Source organism: Phlebotomus papatasi, chromosome 2 (assembly GCF_024763615.1).
Source record: "Phlebotomus papatasi isolate M1 chromosome 2, Ppap_2.1, whole genome shotgun sequence".
Classification (NCBI taxonomy): domain Eukaryota; kingdom Metazoa; phylum Arthropoda; class Insecta; order Diptera; family Psychodidae; genus Phlebotomus; species Phlebotomus papatasi.
Genome location: NC_077223.1, coordinates 61,758,881 through 61,778,555, shown reverse-complemented (window position 1 = coordinate 61,778,555; position 19,675 = coordinate 61,758,881). Strand labels below are relative to the sequence as shown.

Genomic DNA, 19,675 nt, shown 5'->3' with positions numbered 1-19,675 from the left:
TGTTATACAGTGTGGCTGGGAATGTTGTACAGTGCAGTTGTAGAGGCATTGCCTCACTCTCCAAGAGCCTCTGGCCCACCTCCTGGGTCGTCGCATTTTCGGGGGGTCTCTCTGAATGTATTTATATGTGCAGAGTCATCCCCGGACGCCCCGGAGTCGGGTATGTCGATGTGGGAAATGGTGTGGTGGTTTCCGATAACATGCTTTTAATAATATCTCAATTTCCTGTTCATGCCACACAGAAAATCAGGGTATGGGATGTAGGTCTGCTTGGAAAGGAGATTGAGGGGGTTGAGAGGCAAAACTGTGCGAGTGAGAGCGATAAAGTGAATATTTCATTTGGTTTTAAGCATTCCACCATTTTCAGCACAAGAATCATCAGAGTGAAAATTTTCATACCAATTTTCGGACCATTAAAAATTTCCCTGTGGGGGTTGCACTTTGGCCTTTGATTGCCTTTGCAGAACCACACAAGAACACAATTTAATTTTTTTTTTTGGAAATTGTATCATATCTGCATTTCAATAATTGCTAATTGGTTCTCCCACGAGATGGTCATTGATAGAATCTTCGATAGTAACGGTTTTAATTGTGGAATTATATTATCCCAAGCGAGGTTTTAATAATTTGATCAAAGATTTTAGTATAGTGTTTAGTGTATGATAAGCATTAGATACATAATTTTCCGCTCGTTTGCACATTATTTTATGTTCTTGTGCAAACCAGAGAAATATTCAATAAGAAAGTTAGTGACAGCATGGACAGGATATTACAAATCAACGATTTTGAAGAATTTTTGAAGAATTTTAAATAGATATTAATTTCACATCTAAAGACTTAAGCTCTAAATATCCATTTGGTTAGAAATTAAAAAAAATAATTGAGTCAATTTTTAAAACCCGTAAGACCGTAATCAATAAATGAATTATACTAAACTTTTTATTCTTTAAAATAAAAACAAAATAGATCAGGATAAATTAAGAAGTTATAAATTATCTTGATATCATGGGACAGTATTATGTGATTTCTGTTTAATTTTAAATTTTCATGTTTACCGAATTTACTATAGGAGTAATATTTTACTGACTGAATTTTTCATTAGATAATTCAAAAAATAATTAACAAATAATAGAGGTTAGTTCAAGAAAATGTACATAAGCAAAAACTCTTTAATGCTTTTTTACTTATCAGCTTTAGAATAATACATGCTACATATTGTTTTCAGATCTAAAATTTGTTCACATGGTTTAAGGGTAAGAGTAAGGGGTAAGGTAAGGGGTAAGAGAAATTTGATTAACTTCTGAGAAGTCTCCGCAATGGCTTATATTTTGAAGGTCTGAGGCCTCGGGAATAGACTAAGTCGTAGACTAAGTCGAATGGAGACGTAGTGCAAAAACTTTGAGACTATGGTTTTAACTTTATTTTTCTAACAGTTTGCTTATTAATACATAAATTTATCAAAAAAAAATACATGCTTCATTTTATTGTTGAATTCCTCTAAAGGAAAGTAAATACAAACTGTAAAATATTGTCAAATTCTTTAATACTATAATGCGAAAAACTTAGCCATATGGCTAACTGCTCTAATTTCTTATCAGTCGAGATTTTTTGGAAAATCTCGATTAAAAATTGTATGTATTTTAAGGCGGAGTCAGTCAAATTCTCGAACGCCAAAACCCCGAAAGCCAAAATCCCGAAAACTAAAATCCCGAATGTTCAAGATCCTGAAAGGGATGAAATTATATGGAGGATAATGCGTAAAATAATTTCCCAAGAGAAAAAAATCCCTTTGCCTCTAGCAAGCGCGGGTGCAATCGTGGGAGTTGCTATGACACTTTCAAGAATCTGGGATTTTAGTTTTTTGGGATTTTGACGTTCGGGATTTTGGCATTTGGGATTTCCTTTTCGGGATTTTGACCGGGACCCATTTTAAAGGTATTATGATGCATTATTTTATTTATTTATTTTTTTTTTTTATTTTATTTCTCTTTTGTCATTTATGATTTTGAGATCTTCGGGAACTGGGCTAAACTTTTAGTCCGAAGACCACTTAATTCTATTTTAGTTAAAACCTTATTTCACAAACAAATGACTATTTTCCTGAACGACTAAGGTCTTTTGCAAGTAGACGAGCTCCTTCGTAGTTCTTATTATTAAACACTTTTACAAAAACATAAGACATAGGTTCATCAGCATCGAAAACTACTTGACAAGTCTTGTTTGTAGAACTACACTGTCCATTGTAATAGATATATGGTAGTTTAGGTTTTCCTTTTTCAGACTGTTGATACCAGTAAATATCCAAAAAACTGATTCTGTACTGACCACTGTTTGTGAAATCCATTGTGAACTTCAACGTGTTGTCGGGAACAAATTTTTCCCTAGCCATTGTGAACTTGTCCGATTTGTCGAGATAATTCCTCTGCACGTTAAACAAACCATCTTTTACGTAAATTACGTCGTCCAAACGCTGGTATTGTTTCATGTTAGCTCTTGGTAAATTCCAATTCGGATATTCCTTTGAAAATTGATAACGTTGACCGTAGGCATCGATTTGTTTTGGTATATTATTCAGATAGCGTTCCTTGAAAGAACATGGTTCCTTAACTCCAAAGATTTTAACCCGAGCATTTTCTCGTTTAGTCCTCATCCTGAACACAAGTAAGCAATTATTCTTCCCAATTCCCCCTTTTTGACACCAAATTTTACTCTTCTTAGGGTTCTGCGTCGATTTCTTTTGAGTATCATCTTCATAAGATAGAACAGTAATTGAAGATATACAGGTCTTTGGACGTCCAACATAGTTTAGAATGAAGTGAGTTCCAGTGTATATGCTGTTCATTTTAGATTTATAAGGTTTCTCTAAGAAGTCAAAATCTGTGTCTAAGAATTCTTCATCTGAAAATAATATTATAATTTTATCGAATAGTAACTAAAATGTAACTTTATCAGTTTCCAACCAGAATTATCGAACTTTCCGATTTGATATTCATCTCCATCGCCTAACGTTATCACTTGCATGGTCAATCCTAAGACGAAACAGTCGAAAAATAATAGGCAAACACAAGGCCAAACGTACTTCATCTTGAAGTCGATTTTGACTTTTCACGAATTCGTATGAAACTAAACTCCACAAGATCACTTCGCACTGATTATATAGTAATTCTAGGTGTTGTGATATTGTAAACAAATCAGTTTTAAGATCGCGTAATAGTTTCAAAATATTGCGGGCGTTCAGAGAATTTTTAACAAAACTTGTGCAAACAAATGTTTTCTTAGTGAAACAGAGATGACGGCTGTTTGTTCAGTCATATCGCAAGTGCACTTAATCTCACACTATGTTTCTTTATTTTGTTAAAATTTGTCAACAGCATACATGAGTAATAAAATTTTAGTCTATGTAAAATATTGAATAGGGGAAAGCTCGCTACCTTCGGACGACTCAAGCTTTGAACAACTCATTTTTTTAATACGTTCATAACAAATTTGGCCTATAAGCATTGTCATTGATCCAAAGACAATGCCCATAAGATTATATTTTATTAACTAGTCCAACGCAATACTGTAAATTTCCTGAAAATACCCATGGGCCAAATCGATTAAGAACATAGAAAAAATTGAGCTATTCGAAGATAGCGCGCTGTACTTTGCGAGAAATTTTCATAAACCAATATTTTGATTATAGAATTTAAATTTTTGAATATAGCACAATTCTGTCAATAATTGAGGAATTCTTTAACCCTTTCAGGACGATTGGAATACCGGTGACCCATAAAGAAAATATTTTTTCCTGACTACCTAAAGTTATTTTTTTCTTACGTGTGTACATAATTGTAAAGTAGAAGGTTGAAGGGTTGAAGGAATCTGGAATATTTTTTGCAAGTCTCTAGCTATTTGCTATGTAGTAAATATTTATGCTCAAAAATGGCGAATTTTTAAATTCTCAAATTCATAGTTGATTTTATTTATTTTTTATACTTCCATTTTTTTTTTAAGCAAAACCCTTTTGGCAATAAAAACTACATTACTCATACGTAATATTTTTCATTAATGAGAAAATATTATTAATTGGTATTGTGAGAAAAATTACTTAAATTTTTGAACTTTTTTTTGTCCCTATCGTTCATATAAGCACAAAATACACCGAATCAGACTCTGTTGGACTTTTCAAGGTCAGATGTAAGACTTACCATTAATTATGTTTCTCAGTTTAATTTTTATTGTTGATTTTCAGTCCGTAAAAAGTGTCTCGTCGTTAAAGGGTTAAACCGTAAGTTCGCATTTTCTATTTCATTTTAGTAATTTCGCTCCTAATACATTTTTACTTTTTGGCCTCTACAATTCCCATGACGTAGGATTTGTATCGTATTATGGTTTCTTGAAGATAAAAATCAAGGAAGTGCAGAAGTATGGCCAGCGAGAGATTTAATGGCAGATCGGCCGATAATCGGTGATTAGTGTATATGATCAACTTTTCGGTGTCGATCAGTTTCCACGATCGGCTGTTCGGAAGCTACAGTGAAAATCATGAGCAGGAGTCCCGTATACACCCTGAAAGGTGCCCACAAACTCGAAAGTCGTTTAGTCTTTCCATGCTATGCTTTTCTTTAATTCTACCACTAAGGCTGGTCCTCACCGATCGAACATAGTAACTAGGATCAGTGAAGATCATCCTTAAGTACTAGAATTAAAGTAGAGCTTACTAAGAGTAGTATGGCGAAGTCATCTGCATCCACGATAGTACCATTCTATTATGTGAGAATTTCCTCCAAAAAATTGCGATATGATTCTAAGATCTTAAAGATTTGATATTAATTTATTCTTTAAACTGAATATTAAAAGTTTCTTTTTATAGATATTAGTACTTAAGTTCTCAAGTTTAACGGTATTTCAGTGGACATTTGTGCAACTGATTCTGCGCGCCTACGCATTGGATCTTGACAGCAAGTGGGCATTATTGATGAGCAATATTTTTCATCAGCTTTCTTGATATTCATCAACAGTTTCTGACGGGATTCTAAGTTCAGTTTCTGTAGGTTGTTTAAAATGTCTCTTATGATCGTTGACATGTCATTCTGCTTAATTCTCTCGCTTGTAGTTGTAGTTTCTAAACCTAAAAAATATATTTAATTTTGCGGAAGATTTATATCCTTGTTAAAAACTATAAGTATGAAGTTTACTTACAAAATCCCAATGGATTGCTCAGTAGGAAAATCAAGAACAACTTCAACATGATAGCAATGCTTTTAAGTAACTGGATAATTTTTCTGTAATACCTACGTTCTTATAGAGACTAGCATATTGTTTAAAAAATTGGTTGATCGATTACGATTTTAAACATTGATAAACGTATTTCACTGTTGTTTCACATTTCTACACCTCGTAACTTTAAAGTGTTAAACAATGAACTTGACTTTTGAAGGGCAAGTCTTAGATATTCAATTTACACTGAATACGGCATTATGTTTAGAACACTTCGAAAGAAAAAGAAACAGTATTGAAGAAAAGAAACATAAAGCCTATCATATTTTTAGAAATAAATTTATTTAATGATTCAATATGAAAAAGAAGTGATCTTAATTTAGATTTATGATCTTAACTTCAAATTTAATATTAGAAAAACATTAAATCTGACAAAATATTTTACACATCGCATTTATATAGTTTATTTTAACTCCAAAACAAAATTTGACAAATGTTAACTAAAAGTATTGGAAATACCAAAAGGCTTTTTTGAAATTCAATGGTACTCGACTTGGACTGCGTAGATTTGATTGTGGTTGTTTGTTCGGTTGTAGTTGTTGGTTTAGTTGTTGGTTTACTTGTTGGTTTAGTTGTTTGTTTAGTTGCGATCGTTGTGATGCTTGTAGTACGGGGAGGTTGGGTAGGGAACTGAGTACTGTCAGGACCGTCAGGACGGTCAGGACGCCACTGTTTATTTTGGTTAGGACGTGTTGTGAATTCTGTGATCCAAGAATAATCCCTCAAACTTGAAATGGTTTCATTGTGCGTACAACAAATAGGTTGCATTAGATGACAAAATTCCTCCTGGTTGTTTGTTGTAAGATATTTTAGTAAATTCTCATTTCCAACATGAATTCTTTCCAGATTATTCAAAACGTAGTTTATCTGTTCTACCACCAATGATATAAGTTCATCATTTTTGTTGTCTAAATCAGGCTGTTTATAATTTTTCAAAAACATTCCTGGGATTTTGGATGGTTCAGCTATTGTGGATGATTCAGTTATTATATATGATTCAATTTGTGCAAGTGTTTTAGTACTAATAATTGATTCATTGTGATCTTTAGCTGAAATTGAAAAGAAATTCAGTTCAATAAACACGATTTGTATAATTTCCTTAAGACTTACAATTTTGTAATATTGGTGTCGTGTTGTCCAGATTTACTAAAGAGAACATTTTATAATAATTTTTAAAGTTCCGTTTTGTCAAAAATATTGATTAGAATTCACTTACGTTCTCCAGATTGAAATGTATAACTAGCAAGAGCAACTATGACTAGAAACTTCAACATTTTTAATTAGTTGATGCTTCCCAACTGTGTAATTTGCTAGTGAACTTGATTTTATAAGGTCTGAAAAACCAACAATTTGTTTACAAAAAAGATTGGAATCTTATTATTCAAATCGCTTTGATAGTTTATTAATGGTAGACTTGAACCAAAAGCAAAACGCGATTCACTGATTTGTATTAAGATCAAAAAAGTGACGAGTATTCTATATAGTAAATAATTATTTTTCAGTGAAAATATTGGGAGGAAATCTATACGAATGCGGATAGACTATCTGTGAAGCTTTCAACAACCCAGTGTTGATCAAAAACTTAACTATTCTTTAGAGCTTTCGAAACGCTCCGTGCCTTCCTCAGTGGTCGAGTAATGTCAAAGATCAGTGGGTTTCGTTAGGTGGGAATTTTGTAAAACTTGGAAGAACTGAAATTAGGCTTCCTCTTACGCTACCGATATAGGAAATATTACCCATCCTAATAATCCAAATATTGACGCCTTATAAAGCTAAGGGTTTGCAAAATTTACGACTCCGTGAATCAGGAATATGGAGATATGAAGACCTTGTAAGAAGATCCTGCTACCACTGCATCCTGCATTGCACTGGGACCTCTCAATGCTAAATACGGGATCTCAGTGGCGCAAGATCATTGGGTCTTGGACGGATGAGATCTCTTACTTGACTCTCACAGTTGTGTGTTGGACCACCGCCTCTACAAAAAAAGAGCATGAAAGCATGCTCCAGAGCATGAATGCATCGAGAGCATGAAAGTAGCATCACACTTCGGAGAAGACGGTCCTGGTCGGTCTACAAAAAAGAATAGCAGATTTTTCCAATACAGTATAGAACAACAATATTATATAATAAACATGATTACATTGTAACAAATATCTCTATATGAATAATAATAATGAAAAAGAGTCGGGAACTAATAAAACGAACTAATAAAAAGAGTCGGTCTACCACATGAACTGGAAGATAGAAAAACAGAGATAGTCAGAGGAGGGTTGTTGTTCCAAAGCATAGAGTGATCATATTTGTATAGTTCGGAAACAAAACGCGAACTTGAATTGAAAGCTAACTTTAAACGACCTTGTTCCTAGGCATGAACTAAAAAATAATTCTATTCCTTAAGCAAAGAAGGGTATTATCTAACCTCTTGCAAGGAGAGTGGTTCCCCTATGAATAAGGATCTAAAAACATCGCAGAGAATGCAGCTTAAGGAAAATAAGCTTACCACTCACTTTCACAAGTACGGTTTAAAAAATTTGAAGATTTATTTGAAAAGTCAAAAAAATACATTCTTATTTTTTTATGGTTCAGGAAGGTGATTGAAGTTCGTTGTTCGAATTTCAAAGTGCTCGAGTTTCGAAATTTGTCGGTCTTCACTTTGTGGTGAAAATTCAGTGTGAAAATTCGAAACTGAGATCGAATTTTTCGAATATAAACAACTTATTATGCAAAAAAACAAGACAGAGATAGAGTTCTGTGCAGTGCTGGCCAAACTTAAAATCTCGAAAATCCAAAACCCCAAAAGCTAAAATCCCGAAAGCTAAAACTTCGAATGGCCAAAATCCTTAAATGAATGAATTTATACGGAATTTTATATGGAATTATGCGGAAATGATAATGTGTAGAATAATTACCCAAAAGACAGAAATTCTCTCTATGCCTCGCGTAGCTATGACACTTTTAAGAAATTGGGATTTTGGCTCTTCAGTATTTGGGCTTTTCGGGAATTTGATTTTCAAAATTTCGACCCATTCGGTATTTTTGCGTTTAGTATTTTGATTCTTTCGGAATTTTATCGTTTGGAATTTTCGTTTTTGGGATTTAGTAGGGATACAATGCCATTTACATCAAACTCCTTTTATGTTTGCATCCCTTACGGTGAATTTCACAAACATGATTCGACTATGGGAGTGTATTTTATTGAAGACTATTCCCAGATTATTCGTCCAAGAAGAAAATGGTATCATCCTACCTGAGAGTAGGAAAAGTAAAGGTATCCTCTCCCTATCCTACAGATAACTTAAACTTAACTCTTTCTGGGATAGAGTACGGGATCACTGAATGATCAAGGCCCAAATGGAGATCCTCTCCATGTCATCATTTACTGTCTCATAAATAGATATAATTTTCATTGCCACTAAACTTTTTTCACGTCAACTACTGTGGCTTGTAACATAAGGAGGAATTATTGATAGTTGGAATTGAAACCCAATCTAAAATAAGGTGTGATTATAGAAGGAATCACACCTAATTCGAAGAAAGAGTGGAACTTACCAGGTCGTAATTTTTATTTTATAATTTATTTATAAGTGCCGCTCCTAAATTTTACGAGCAATACATACAACAACAATTTAGGTTTTATATCCGCTGAGCAAAGGTGCTCCTGTAGGTTTTTGAGAAATGACTTCATTGCCGTGTTTGCGTAGAGAATCGTGACAACAAATAGGCATTATTGTTGAGCAATATTTTAGATCAGTACTCTTGATATTCATCAACAGTTTCTGACGAGATTCCAAACTCAGTTTTTGCAGATTATTTAAAATGTCTCTTATAATCGTAGACATGTCATTCTGCTTAATTTTCTCGCTTGTAGTTTCTAAACCTAAAATAATAGTTTTCATTTTGCGTTATGGAAGATATCCTTGTTAAAAACTACTATAAGTATGAAATTTACTTACAAAATCCTAATGGATTGCTCAATAGGAAAATCAAGAACAACTTTAACATGATTACAATGTTTTTTTACTAACTAAATAATTTTTCTGTACTACATAGGTTCTTATAGAGACTAGCATATTGTTTAAAAAATTGGTTGATCGATAACGTTTTTAAACATTGATATACGCATTTCACTGTTGTTTCACATTTTTACACCTCGCAACTTCAAAATATTTATTTAACACTGAACTTGATTTTGAAGGGCATGTTGTGGGATATTCAACTTTTTATTGATTTTTGTGGACTCGGATTTTTTTTCAACGAACTCATGATGTATTAAAAATACATTGATATAAAATAGTTTTTATTTTTTTAATTAAAACTAATCCACTATAATTGACTTTGAAATAATTGCGATGCGATCTTCTATACATATTGATCTATAGTTTAGAGTTCAGATCTTATGGAAATACGAATTAAGAACTTGTAGAGGTTAACTCGAACTCCATAACAAAATTTGACAAGTAGGGGAATGTAGGTATGGTTCGCACAGAGTGAACCTTCAAACGATGCGAATTTTCTCTTTGTTTACAAAGAGATGACTTACCATTTCTCATCTCGACGCATGAGCTTGATAATTATCTGTCTTATGGCTAAGAAATGACGAACTAGCTCTTTGCAAACAAAGAGAAAATTTGAGTTGTTTGAAGGTTCACTCTGTGCGAACCATGCCAACATTCCACTACTAACTAAAATAGCTCCGAATATTAAAATGCATTTTTGAAATTTAAAATTCCCTTTTCGAAATTTGCGTATCTAGGTAAAGTAGTATTTTTAAGTGAATTAGTAATTGTCAGTGAAGTAGTAGTTGTCATTAAATTATTAGTTGCCATACGAGGTGTTGTTATGTATCGTTTGGTTTTCTTAGCATTGGGAGGTAATCTTATACATTCTTCCGATGAAGTCATGTAAAACTAACAATTTTTCATTTTGTGTGCAACAAATAGGTCAGTTGATATTTTCGCACTGCGTAATTTTATCAAAAGATTGGTTTTATAAAGTTTTAGAAAATAATAAGTTTGTTTACAAATTTAGTAGTATAGTAATCTCTTATATTGCAATCTCTATGAAAATACTAACTGGTAGTACTTGTACTTAAAATGACACAGATTTTTTTTCAGATTAATTCAGTTTTCAAGTTTTTTTGAGTGCATATAAAGTACAGAAATTCCCATTAATTTTAGCACTAAATTGAATACAGAATAAACTTCCCGTGATTTATTCCCGTAAGTTGGTTACCTCGAATTCTTTTTCAAGACATAGTGAAGGTGATATATCTCAGGAGTGTATCGCTGTCTTTCCGAATGAAGCCAAGTGTTTGGTTTAAAAATGTAATTTAATGCAAAATTGCCGTGTAAGAAGGTGTTTTGCGCCCTTCATGAACACTCTGTGCCAGGAACAAACGACCCTTTTCACACACGCTCTTCCCGAATAAGGGAAAGGTATCAGAGGAGATGGTTGGGAGTGGGTGGAATTGGATAGACAAATCATCGCTGGAAGCTATTAGTCTGCCATTAACTGAATATGAATCAGCAGAAAATTTCAAACGCATTTAATTTTATTTCAAGCTGAGAGAAATGATTTATTATTGTTTCTGGGATTCACATTAAACACCACACCAGAAATCAAACCCCACTCGCCCCTAACCCAACTCAAATGGATGGATATTTTTTTTTGTTTCCTTGGATGAATTGACGGACGTATGCTTGAGACACGAGTTCATTACAAGGAGAACCCCAGTTTTATGCAAAAGAGATACATTTTCTCTACCAAGATATCCAATTTTATCTGCAAAGTTTCTTATGCTGAAAGCTTCGCTGAAGCTTTCAATTATTTCTTGAAGACTCCCACACCACCATACAATTTTATTCATTCTTTTGATTTTCTGCGGATATGACTTCACAATTCTTCCTCATTATATTTCTCTTCTTTCACTCTATTCACATTCCTAATTCATTTCTTACACAAAATTTACCTTCCATGCAGCATTGAACTTTTTTATTCTCCCCTTTTCCACCTCGGCGTTTCTTTTACTGCCACTGAATGCATCGATGAGCACACAAAATGACGTAAAAGCCACAAATATACTAAGTAATTGAACAGGTGTTTCTTCAAAGATATACCATGTGGTACTTTCTTAGGCAACTTCGTAGAAATGAAGGAAAGAATGAAATTCAATTTTATATTAAGTTTATATAATTTCTATCTGGACTAAGTGAAAATTTATACACTTAAATTTGTAAGGCATATCAACGAGGATGTTGTAGAAGACCCAATGATAATATTCTTAACTGTTTATCTTGTATAGCTGAGAACAGAGCTGAGAAATTGTAATATATTATTCCAAATCTACAGAAACACAAAATATATTTGGCTATGATTAGCCATCAATTTATTGTAAGTGGGCTTCTTAAGGGGTTGCGGTCGTTTCGGTGGTGCCAAAACTAAAATAGGTGTGATTATGTAAGAATCACACCTAAAAACTGCATATTTTTCAGTTACTTTTCACTGCTCGAACTCCAGAGAGAGCAGTATGTATAATCCTCCGATCTTGATTTATGGATATTTCGACTCCTTACTAAGGAGTTATATTTTGGTAGAATTTTGGAAATCCGAAGTTTCGAGTTTTTTGACGTCACGCTGTTTGTCCGTCTGTCCGTCTGATTCATGCGGCTAATCCGAGTTCTAGAAACCAAACGGTTAGAGATAGAGACTTGGGACATTCGGAGGATTTTCATATTTCGATTCCGACGCATCGTGCGACTTTTTTTTACAATTTTGGATATGTTTTAAAAATAACCACGACGGATATTTCATCCGTTTCATTTATTTACGAAACTACCGTTATTCTGTTCCCAATAACGGTTTTTCATGATCAAAAGTTTATAATGCTCTAGAGAAGGTATTTTTCAACCAATTGGAGTGTTATTTGGACTCGTCGGAAAGGTCTTGTAATTTCCAACAAGTCTGAATCAGTTCCAATCCTTTTTTTATTTTTATACTATAACCAATTTTACTTTTACTAAGTTATTTTGGGAGAACTTTTTATGAAACTTTAAGGTTTAAGGTTTAAATTGATTGTGAATCGGTAAATGATTTGAAATATAGCATGTAAGTTTCGAGTTCGAGCACACCGCGAAGCATAGAGGGCGGTTTGCCACCCTTTAGTATATTAAGGATATAAAATATAAACTCTTAAGTACTTAAAGTACACCAATTAATTAAACTATTTTTTGAAATTTTCATTTAATAATTTTAAAAAATCTCCCATTTTCACTTGATATTCGGTTAAATACTTACTATACGGGCGACAAGAGTACCTCAGAGTATTGGTTGATCTGAAGTCAATCTCTGAAGTCGATTATTCGTAACTTTTTTTTGCAGCACGAAATATGACGTTAAATGTGATGAAAATGATTTTTTTTGCATTAAATTTTCCAATATATCATAATTTAATTTTCTTAAAAAAAAAACTTTGTACAAGTACGAGTTTAACTTATTTGCTAAGAGGATTATAAGGTTATTTTAATGATTTCAAATGAGTCTATTCCACACAAAAAGAAATATTTTGTAAAATTAATCGTAAATACTTGTGAATACCTACAGGAGACTTACGAAATATTCGTAAATCGTATACCATACCTATTAAATCGAAAAAAAATTATATTTTTTTCACAAACATTGTTCGTAACATTATTATTAAACGAGCATTTGCTTTTTTTACATTTTGTATTTTTTGTTCGTAAATGTTCGTAAGCACAGAAAAGAATGTTTGTAAAATTTGGCATTTGTTCGTAAATTTTTGCCAAATAAACAAAAATTTAAGAAAAAATGTTTGTAAAAGAACAAAAAATACTCGTCAAGTGATCATGTTACAAACAATGTTTATGAAAAATTACAAAGTTTTACTGACTTTAGCGGCTCATACGCTTTATGAGCATTTCGTAAGTCCCCAAGTACACTTCAAAAACATTCACGAAACATTTGTTTTCTGTTTACTGTAAAGTCAGTCTTTGGTAAATCTAAACTGTTTTCAATTGTTAATTATTGGGATTCTATGAGCAATTAATCGGTTACGAACTAAGTTAAAGATTTCTAAGATAATGAACTGGCCGACATAAAGAGAAATAAGGTGCTGCAGAGGAGGAAACTTTGCGAAATTCTCGAACTCTTGATCATTAAGCTTTTTTCTCTATAAATTGGACATTTAAAGAACTTTATAGGGTAAAGTGGTACAAGTTGGACCATGGTACAATTTGGACAAAGGTACAAGCTGGACAGGGCTTTTTTCCTTGATAAATTTAGTACTTCATTTTTATTTGTATATTTTTAATGCTTTAGTTTTATAATTTGGTTCCTTGTGCTTAAAAAAAATTTAATACTGTATTTATCAAGAAAAAATCCCTGTCCATCTTGTACCGGCGAATTGTGCAACTTGTAACACTATGTCCAACTTTACCCTTTATCATTTTACCCTAAAAAAATAAAGTTTGAGGTTTCCTCACAGCTGAGACCCGGTTCCACTCTATGTCAAACTTTAAGCAATTCTTTTAGGAAATTACTCAAGTGTAATTAAGAGCATTCACAGTTCTGAATGTTCATGCAATTCAAATTGAAAGTTTTAACCAAATTGTCCAACATTGCTCAAAATATTGGCATTTTCTCCATCTGCAAATTTGTCAATTTTCCCTAATTTGGAGGAAAATTTTGATAAAGTTCCATAGACTTTCCATAATTTAATAATTGTTCATTTGTGTAGTTTTGTATTTGCCAGTGTCTTGCAAGTTTTCTTTTAGCAAATTACACATTTATCACACTTGAATTAAATTTACCAAACCAGTAGACTGGAAAATTCAACATTTCACTTGCTTAATGCAAGATGTTTGGTTGTGTGGACTTTTATCTTAGAAGATTTTATGAGTTTAAGAGGGACAATTTTTAAGATTATTTTTCTACACAATTCTAGGAATTTTTGAGAAAACTATGAAAAAAAACTTCCTCATAAGTTCAATCAAGCTTTGGTCGATGGGATTTTAAAAGGAAATTAATGAAATTGAATTTGAATTTTCCACTTCACGCACATCAAATGTATTACCATCTCTTTGGAAGTTTTCCTGTGAACAATTTTTCCCTTGTGTAACTAATAATAAGTTTACCTGTAGTTTTTACTCGTCAAGAAAAACTTTTCACTCAGCAATATTTTCCAAGAGAGCCCTCGAGTGTTCCATCCCTTATTGCCAAGGTACAATATTTTCTTTGCTAGGAGTATCAAAAGAAAATATACACCAAAACGCCCAACCCTCGGTGTCCTTCTCATCGTCATATTTACAAATTTGATTATGGGAATATAAATTGAGACTGTAGATGTGAATCCCAAATGCAGATGGATGTTTCAATCAGAATGGTCGCGAAGGCGGGTTAATGTGATTAAAAAGATGACTTTCTCACCGAAAGCAAATTGAATGGATTTTCCCTCAGCCCTTAGGGTTACAAAACTTATCCTTTTTCCTCGACTTTGTGAACGGAGTTTGGGGGAGTGGACCTACTTTGGAATGCAGTTCATGCAAGAGGGTGATTGTTTGGTGCAGACAAAAGGACCTTCTGCAAACGAGTGCAGGAGGGTGATGTCCTTCCGCCAGTAATTGATTATTTATTCAATCGGACAAATGGACTGAGAGAAAATTGCACATATTTTGGGGTTCACAGATATCCATCCAGAGATTATTGCCATGAAGAGTCACAAAATAAAATTAGGAAAGTGATGAAATTTTTCGTGATTGAATGGCAAATTGAGTTAGAGTCAAAATATTTTCATATTTTAATAAACATAAATAGCATTAATATAAAATCCCAGGATTAAGTAAATTAAAAAACAAAAATAGTAAAAATTAGGAAATTAACATACCAAAATCAAAAATTAAATTTTTAACATGTCTTGGCAGCAATTATCATAAAAATATTTAAATTTATTATTACTATTATTTTTAATTATTATAAAGTCACATTTTCGAGCATTCCGCCAAGCTGGGGGGGCTTTGTCACTCCTTTTATGATCAACAACTTTTCTTTTTATGTACATTCTTCTAAAAAATAAGATTCTTTTTCAACTTGTCAGCAATTTGTTTCGTACTTGCAACAAAAATGACGTGTAACTGGTAAAAAACTGTGATTCATTGCTATTCTTCTCATTCAATGAAATTTCCTCAGTCGCTTTGTGGTATTTCTGTTATTTATTTCCTCTCACTGAAGTATAGGGAGAAGTAGAATAAGACTGTAGTAGAGGATGAGAACAGAAATCTAAATTGACAAGCCTCGAAAATGCCACTGAATTATGTACATGGCAGAAAAATGTGACATTGCGAGTAACGGAGGCGTTTAGCACGTAATTTTTGCATGAATATCTTTGTCGATTCGGGAGCTTTTTTGGTGGTACACGGTGAGCATGCCGAAAAAGCTTCTGCCCACCCATCCTGAAAATTGTTCTCACACGCAAAACTCTGAGAATTTCACCCTTAGGGGCTTTTGGGTGGGAACGGGGGGGCAGCTTGGGGTGGGCGAAAAGCAGGGGTACAGAGAGAAAAGCACCAGAAAAAAAATCCCGTCACGCCAGTGAAAAGTTAAATTGACATTTCCACCAAAAAATGATCTCGTTTGGCGAAACGTGCGGCTTCTCTGTAAAAATCAAATTCAAATCAATCTGAATGCGTTCGTGCAAATGTTATGTAATTTTTGACACACCGACGAAAAATTGATTTCAACATTTTGCCAGAAGGGATTGAGAACCCCAAAAAGCATCAATTCATCCAGGCTTTTTTTGTACCTTTACTTTGAGAGACAAATATGGCGATAAATTTAAAATACAATTGACAGTTAAAAGCAATTATATAATGAAATTCTTGGTTTGACAGTTACACATGGATTAAAAACTGATTTTTCTGAGTGCATGAAAAAAGGATGATTCGAGAGTGCTTCAATTGACGAAAAGGAGGAACACAATAGACCATTCACAGTGTTGTTGGAGTTCATTTGAATTCAGCGAATTAGTCCACAACTGGAGAATGTTCCCAATGGGCCAGATGGCATCCCGCGAGTTGGATTCTCTGCAGGACATGAGAATGTGGTCAACCACGCCTCTTTGGTGTTGGAAGCACCGCGAGTGATGTATACATACGCAGAGAATTGCGACAAATTTTGCTTAGCACCCTTTAAAGTAAACCTAGAGAGAGAGAGAGCCTTTAAAATTCAAAAAAGTGCCTAAACTTGAATTAAGGAGTTAGGGTAAAGTAATATAAGTTGGACATAGTGTTACAAGTTGGACAATTCGCCGGTACAAGTTGGACAGGGATTTTTTCTTGCTAAAATACAGTACAAATTTTTAAGCACAAGGAACCAAATTATAAAACTAAAATATTGAAAATATACAAATAAAAATGAAGTACTAAATTTATCAAGAAAAAAGTCCTGTCCAACTTGTACCATTGTCCAAATAGTACCATAGTAAAATTTGTACCACTTTACCCTACGTCTGTCGAAATTGTCAAAAAAAAACTGATTATTTTTCTTTTTTTATTTACTACTTTACTTTTTTTACTTTTTACTTTTTACTTATTACTTTTTTTTCAAGATAATAAAAAAAATTATTCAATTCCAGGTCTTAAACATATAAAAGTACAACATTTATACCATATTTTTCATTTAAAAATTTTAAAAATTCAACCTCTGGGACTTGATTTTCAGAGATCTCTTTGAAAAACTATACTTTTCATTGGACAAGATTTCTCAGAATGGTTCATCTTAAACTTAAATCCAAAAACCAAATACCTGTTAGCCGATGAGTTGAACTGAACGATTAAGTGTAGTCCTTGAATAACAATGGTATTGCATTCAATTTTTTGAGTTAAATCATTTTGTTTATTTCTCTGCAAATGGATTATAAAGGATTTTTATAGCATTATCGCTTTATTTTAAGATTTTTCACAGCTCGAATACAAAGAGAGAGCAGTTAGATAATCGACTTTTTTCAACTTATCACCGTCCTAAAGCTATAAACGGTAAAAGATAACATTTTCCGGTCTTTGGTGACCCCCAATAAAAAAAACGGTATCTCTAGCGGTGGCAGCCAAAATCCCGAAAGCCAAAATCCCGCACGTCAAAATCCCAAAAAGGCCAAAATCCCGAAAGCCAAAATCCCGAATTTTCTAAATCCTGAAAGCAATGAAATTATATGGTGGAAAATGTTTAGAATAATTTCCTAAGACACAGAAGATTTCCCTTTGCCTCCAGCAAGAGCGGGTACAATCGTGGGAGTAGCTGTGACACTTTTAAGAATTCGGGATTTTGGCTTTCGAGATTTTGGCCCATTCGGGATTTTGGCTTTCGGGATTTTGGCGTTCGGGATTTTGGCTTTCGGGATTTTGGTGTTCGGGATTTTGACCGGGACCCATCTCTAGACGTTTTTTTTCAGCCATCCCCTCCACACTTACCAAAATTATGTTTTTTTAAATTTTTCTCGAAAACGGCACGTGCGATTTCTTTTATTTTTGGATATATTTTAGGGGTAGTATAGGTGAACATTTCGTCCAAACATACCTACGACCTAAAAAAATCGCATTTTCAAAAAATTGAATTTTTGAAAGTCAAAATAACAAGATTGATTTTCAGTAATTTGTGGGATTGATTTTAGGACCCTCCATGGTTGTGTCATATATGTTTGGTATTAGTTTTAAGTATTGTGAGATTTAATTTATGACATAGTCGATTGCATTTCAGTTGATTGTATATCAATAACTTCTGAAAATTATTTGTAGAAAATAGTGAGATTGATCATAGAACATTGTTTACACTACCGTTTCTTGGGTATCAGTATATTTTATCAAAAATTTTAAGACATTATGAGACATCAAGGGCTCACGACCGAAATAGAGATAAGCGGTTGAAAATGATGACGACTGATTTCTAAAACACCGCATGGCATTGATTAATATTAGACATTGTGGGATTGCTTTGCTCATAGTTTGGTATTAAATCTCGATAACCTTAAGTGTTGAAATTTGGTTTGATAAATAGAATTTTAAATCGATTCTCATAATAAATTGACGCAATCTAAGTTTCAGCCATTAAAACTATATTTGATTAAAAATAATAATAATGTGGTGACCCCAATTGAGGCCACCTTGTTGCCTCCGGATCCAGATGATGTTGTTTCCTCAAATGCACTATTTTTTTGAGTTTCTATACTTTTTATTAAGGAAGATCATTACACTGCCCAATGGCATGGGCTACGTTTACACAGTGACTGAACCCACCTCTTGAATCTAGCTACTCTTTTTATACTAAAATCTTCCACTCGCACCCTAATTCTATTCGACATTATTTCCCGTGGGAAGGTGTCCAATTAGTGATTCAGGACGAACCTCTAGATAACGATCGTCTGGAGACGATCGTTAAGTGCCTTTCAAAATATCCAACTATCCACTTTCGCTATCTGTAGAGTTTTCTCCAACACTTTCTATATCCTTAAGAAAGGGGATGCTTAATTAAGATGACCGAGGACCACACACCTTTTCGATCTTTGTTATCTTTGTCCCTATTTCTTTTCGGGCTTTTATGGCTTTCTTGGCGCGAGCTCTTATTTTACGACCGTCTCGAAGAGAAAGTAATCTTAAAAGCTTGTCACCATAGATCACCCACTTTACGAGTTTTCCAGGAATAGAGGGTGCCTTTGTTTGCTTAAGCCAACAAATGCACCCTCTTTTTGGTCACTCATATCTCGCCCATCGTGATCTTACGAACACCTGCCTAATGGCTTTAAGATGTTACTTTGGGCTATAAATTTCGTAAGGATAATTGGATAGAAAACTCTCGCGGCGCTAGACATGATCTATCATGTCTCTTCTTGACATTTCACGAAAGAACCAGCGCGATCATGAATATTTGAAAACCGAGTTGTGATGCACAAAATGCGTCACAACAATAATAATAATAAATAATTTATTACTTTTTTAATCTGCGGCTGCCGCCGACTTCATAATCGACCTCATCAAGCAAGACAGCAGAAAATCCTGAATCGTCTATTGTATAAACCGTTACATAACTTGTACAAAAATTCAAGTTTTTTACAATTTGATAAAATAAATAATTTTCAAATAACAAATTATAAAATTAGATAGATAGAATCCAAAAAAAAAACATTCTTTTCTTGAAAGCCAACCCCCGTTCGTAGTAAATTTTCCGTTCAACAGAGTTTGATTAATGCATAGCTAAAATCCTGTGTTTAAGCTAAACGTTGATGTGTGTATATTTTGTATCCGAATTTCCTGATCGTTGGCTGAAAATTATGCAATATGTAGCCTTGTTTGTAGCACTAGAAAATGTATAGTCCTCCTATTACTATATAGATCAATAATTTCCAAGTCTT

General features: G+C 33.4%; 2 protein-coding genes across 2 annotated transcripts; both read right to left on the bottom strand.

The window, feature by feature from the left end:
* Window positions 1-1,397: 1,397 nt before the first annotated feature.
* LOC129801994 (lufaxin-like) lies at window positions 1,398-3,127 on the bottom strand. The gene is made up of 2 exons (XM_055847523.1): window positions 2,961-3,127; window positions 1,398-2,898 (listed from the first exon to the last, which is right to left on the bottom strand). The coding sequence occupies exons 1-2, from the start codon at window positions 3,082-3,084 to the stop codon at window positions 2,093-2,095; spliced, it is 930 nt and encodes a 309-aa protein (XP_055703498.1). The 5' UTR covers window positions 3,085-3,127; the 3' UTR covers window positions 1,398-2,092.
* Window positions 3,128-5,641: 2,514 nt separating this feature from the next.
* LOC129801993 (G8 domain-containing protein DDB_G0286311-like) lies at window positions 5,642-6,564 on the bottom strand. Its single transcript, XM_055847522.1, has 3 exons — window positions 6,479-6,564; window positions 6,373-6,408; window positions 5,642-6,311 (listed from the first exon to the last, which is right to left on the bottom strand). Exons 1-3 carry the CDS (start codon window positions 6,534-6,536, stop codon window positions 5,671-5,673), a joined length of 735 nt encoding a protein of 244 aa, XP_055703497.1. The 5' UTR covers window positions 6,537-6,564; the 3' UTR covers window positions 5,642-5,670.
* Window positions 6,565-19,675: the final 13,111 nt, after the last annotated feature.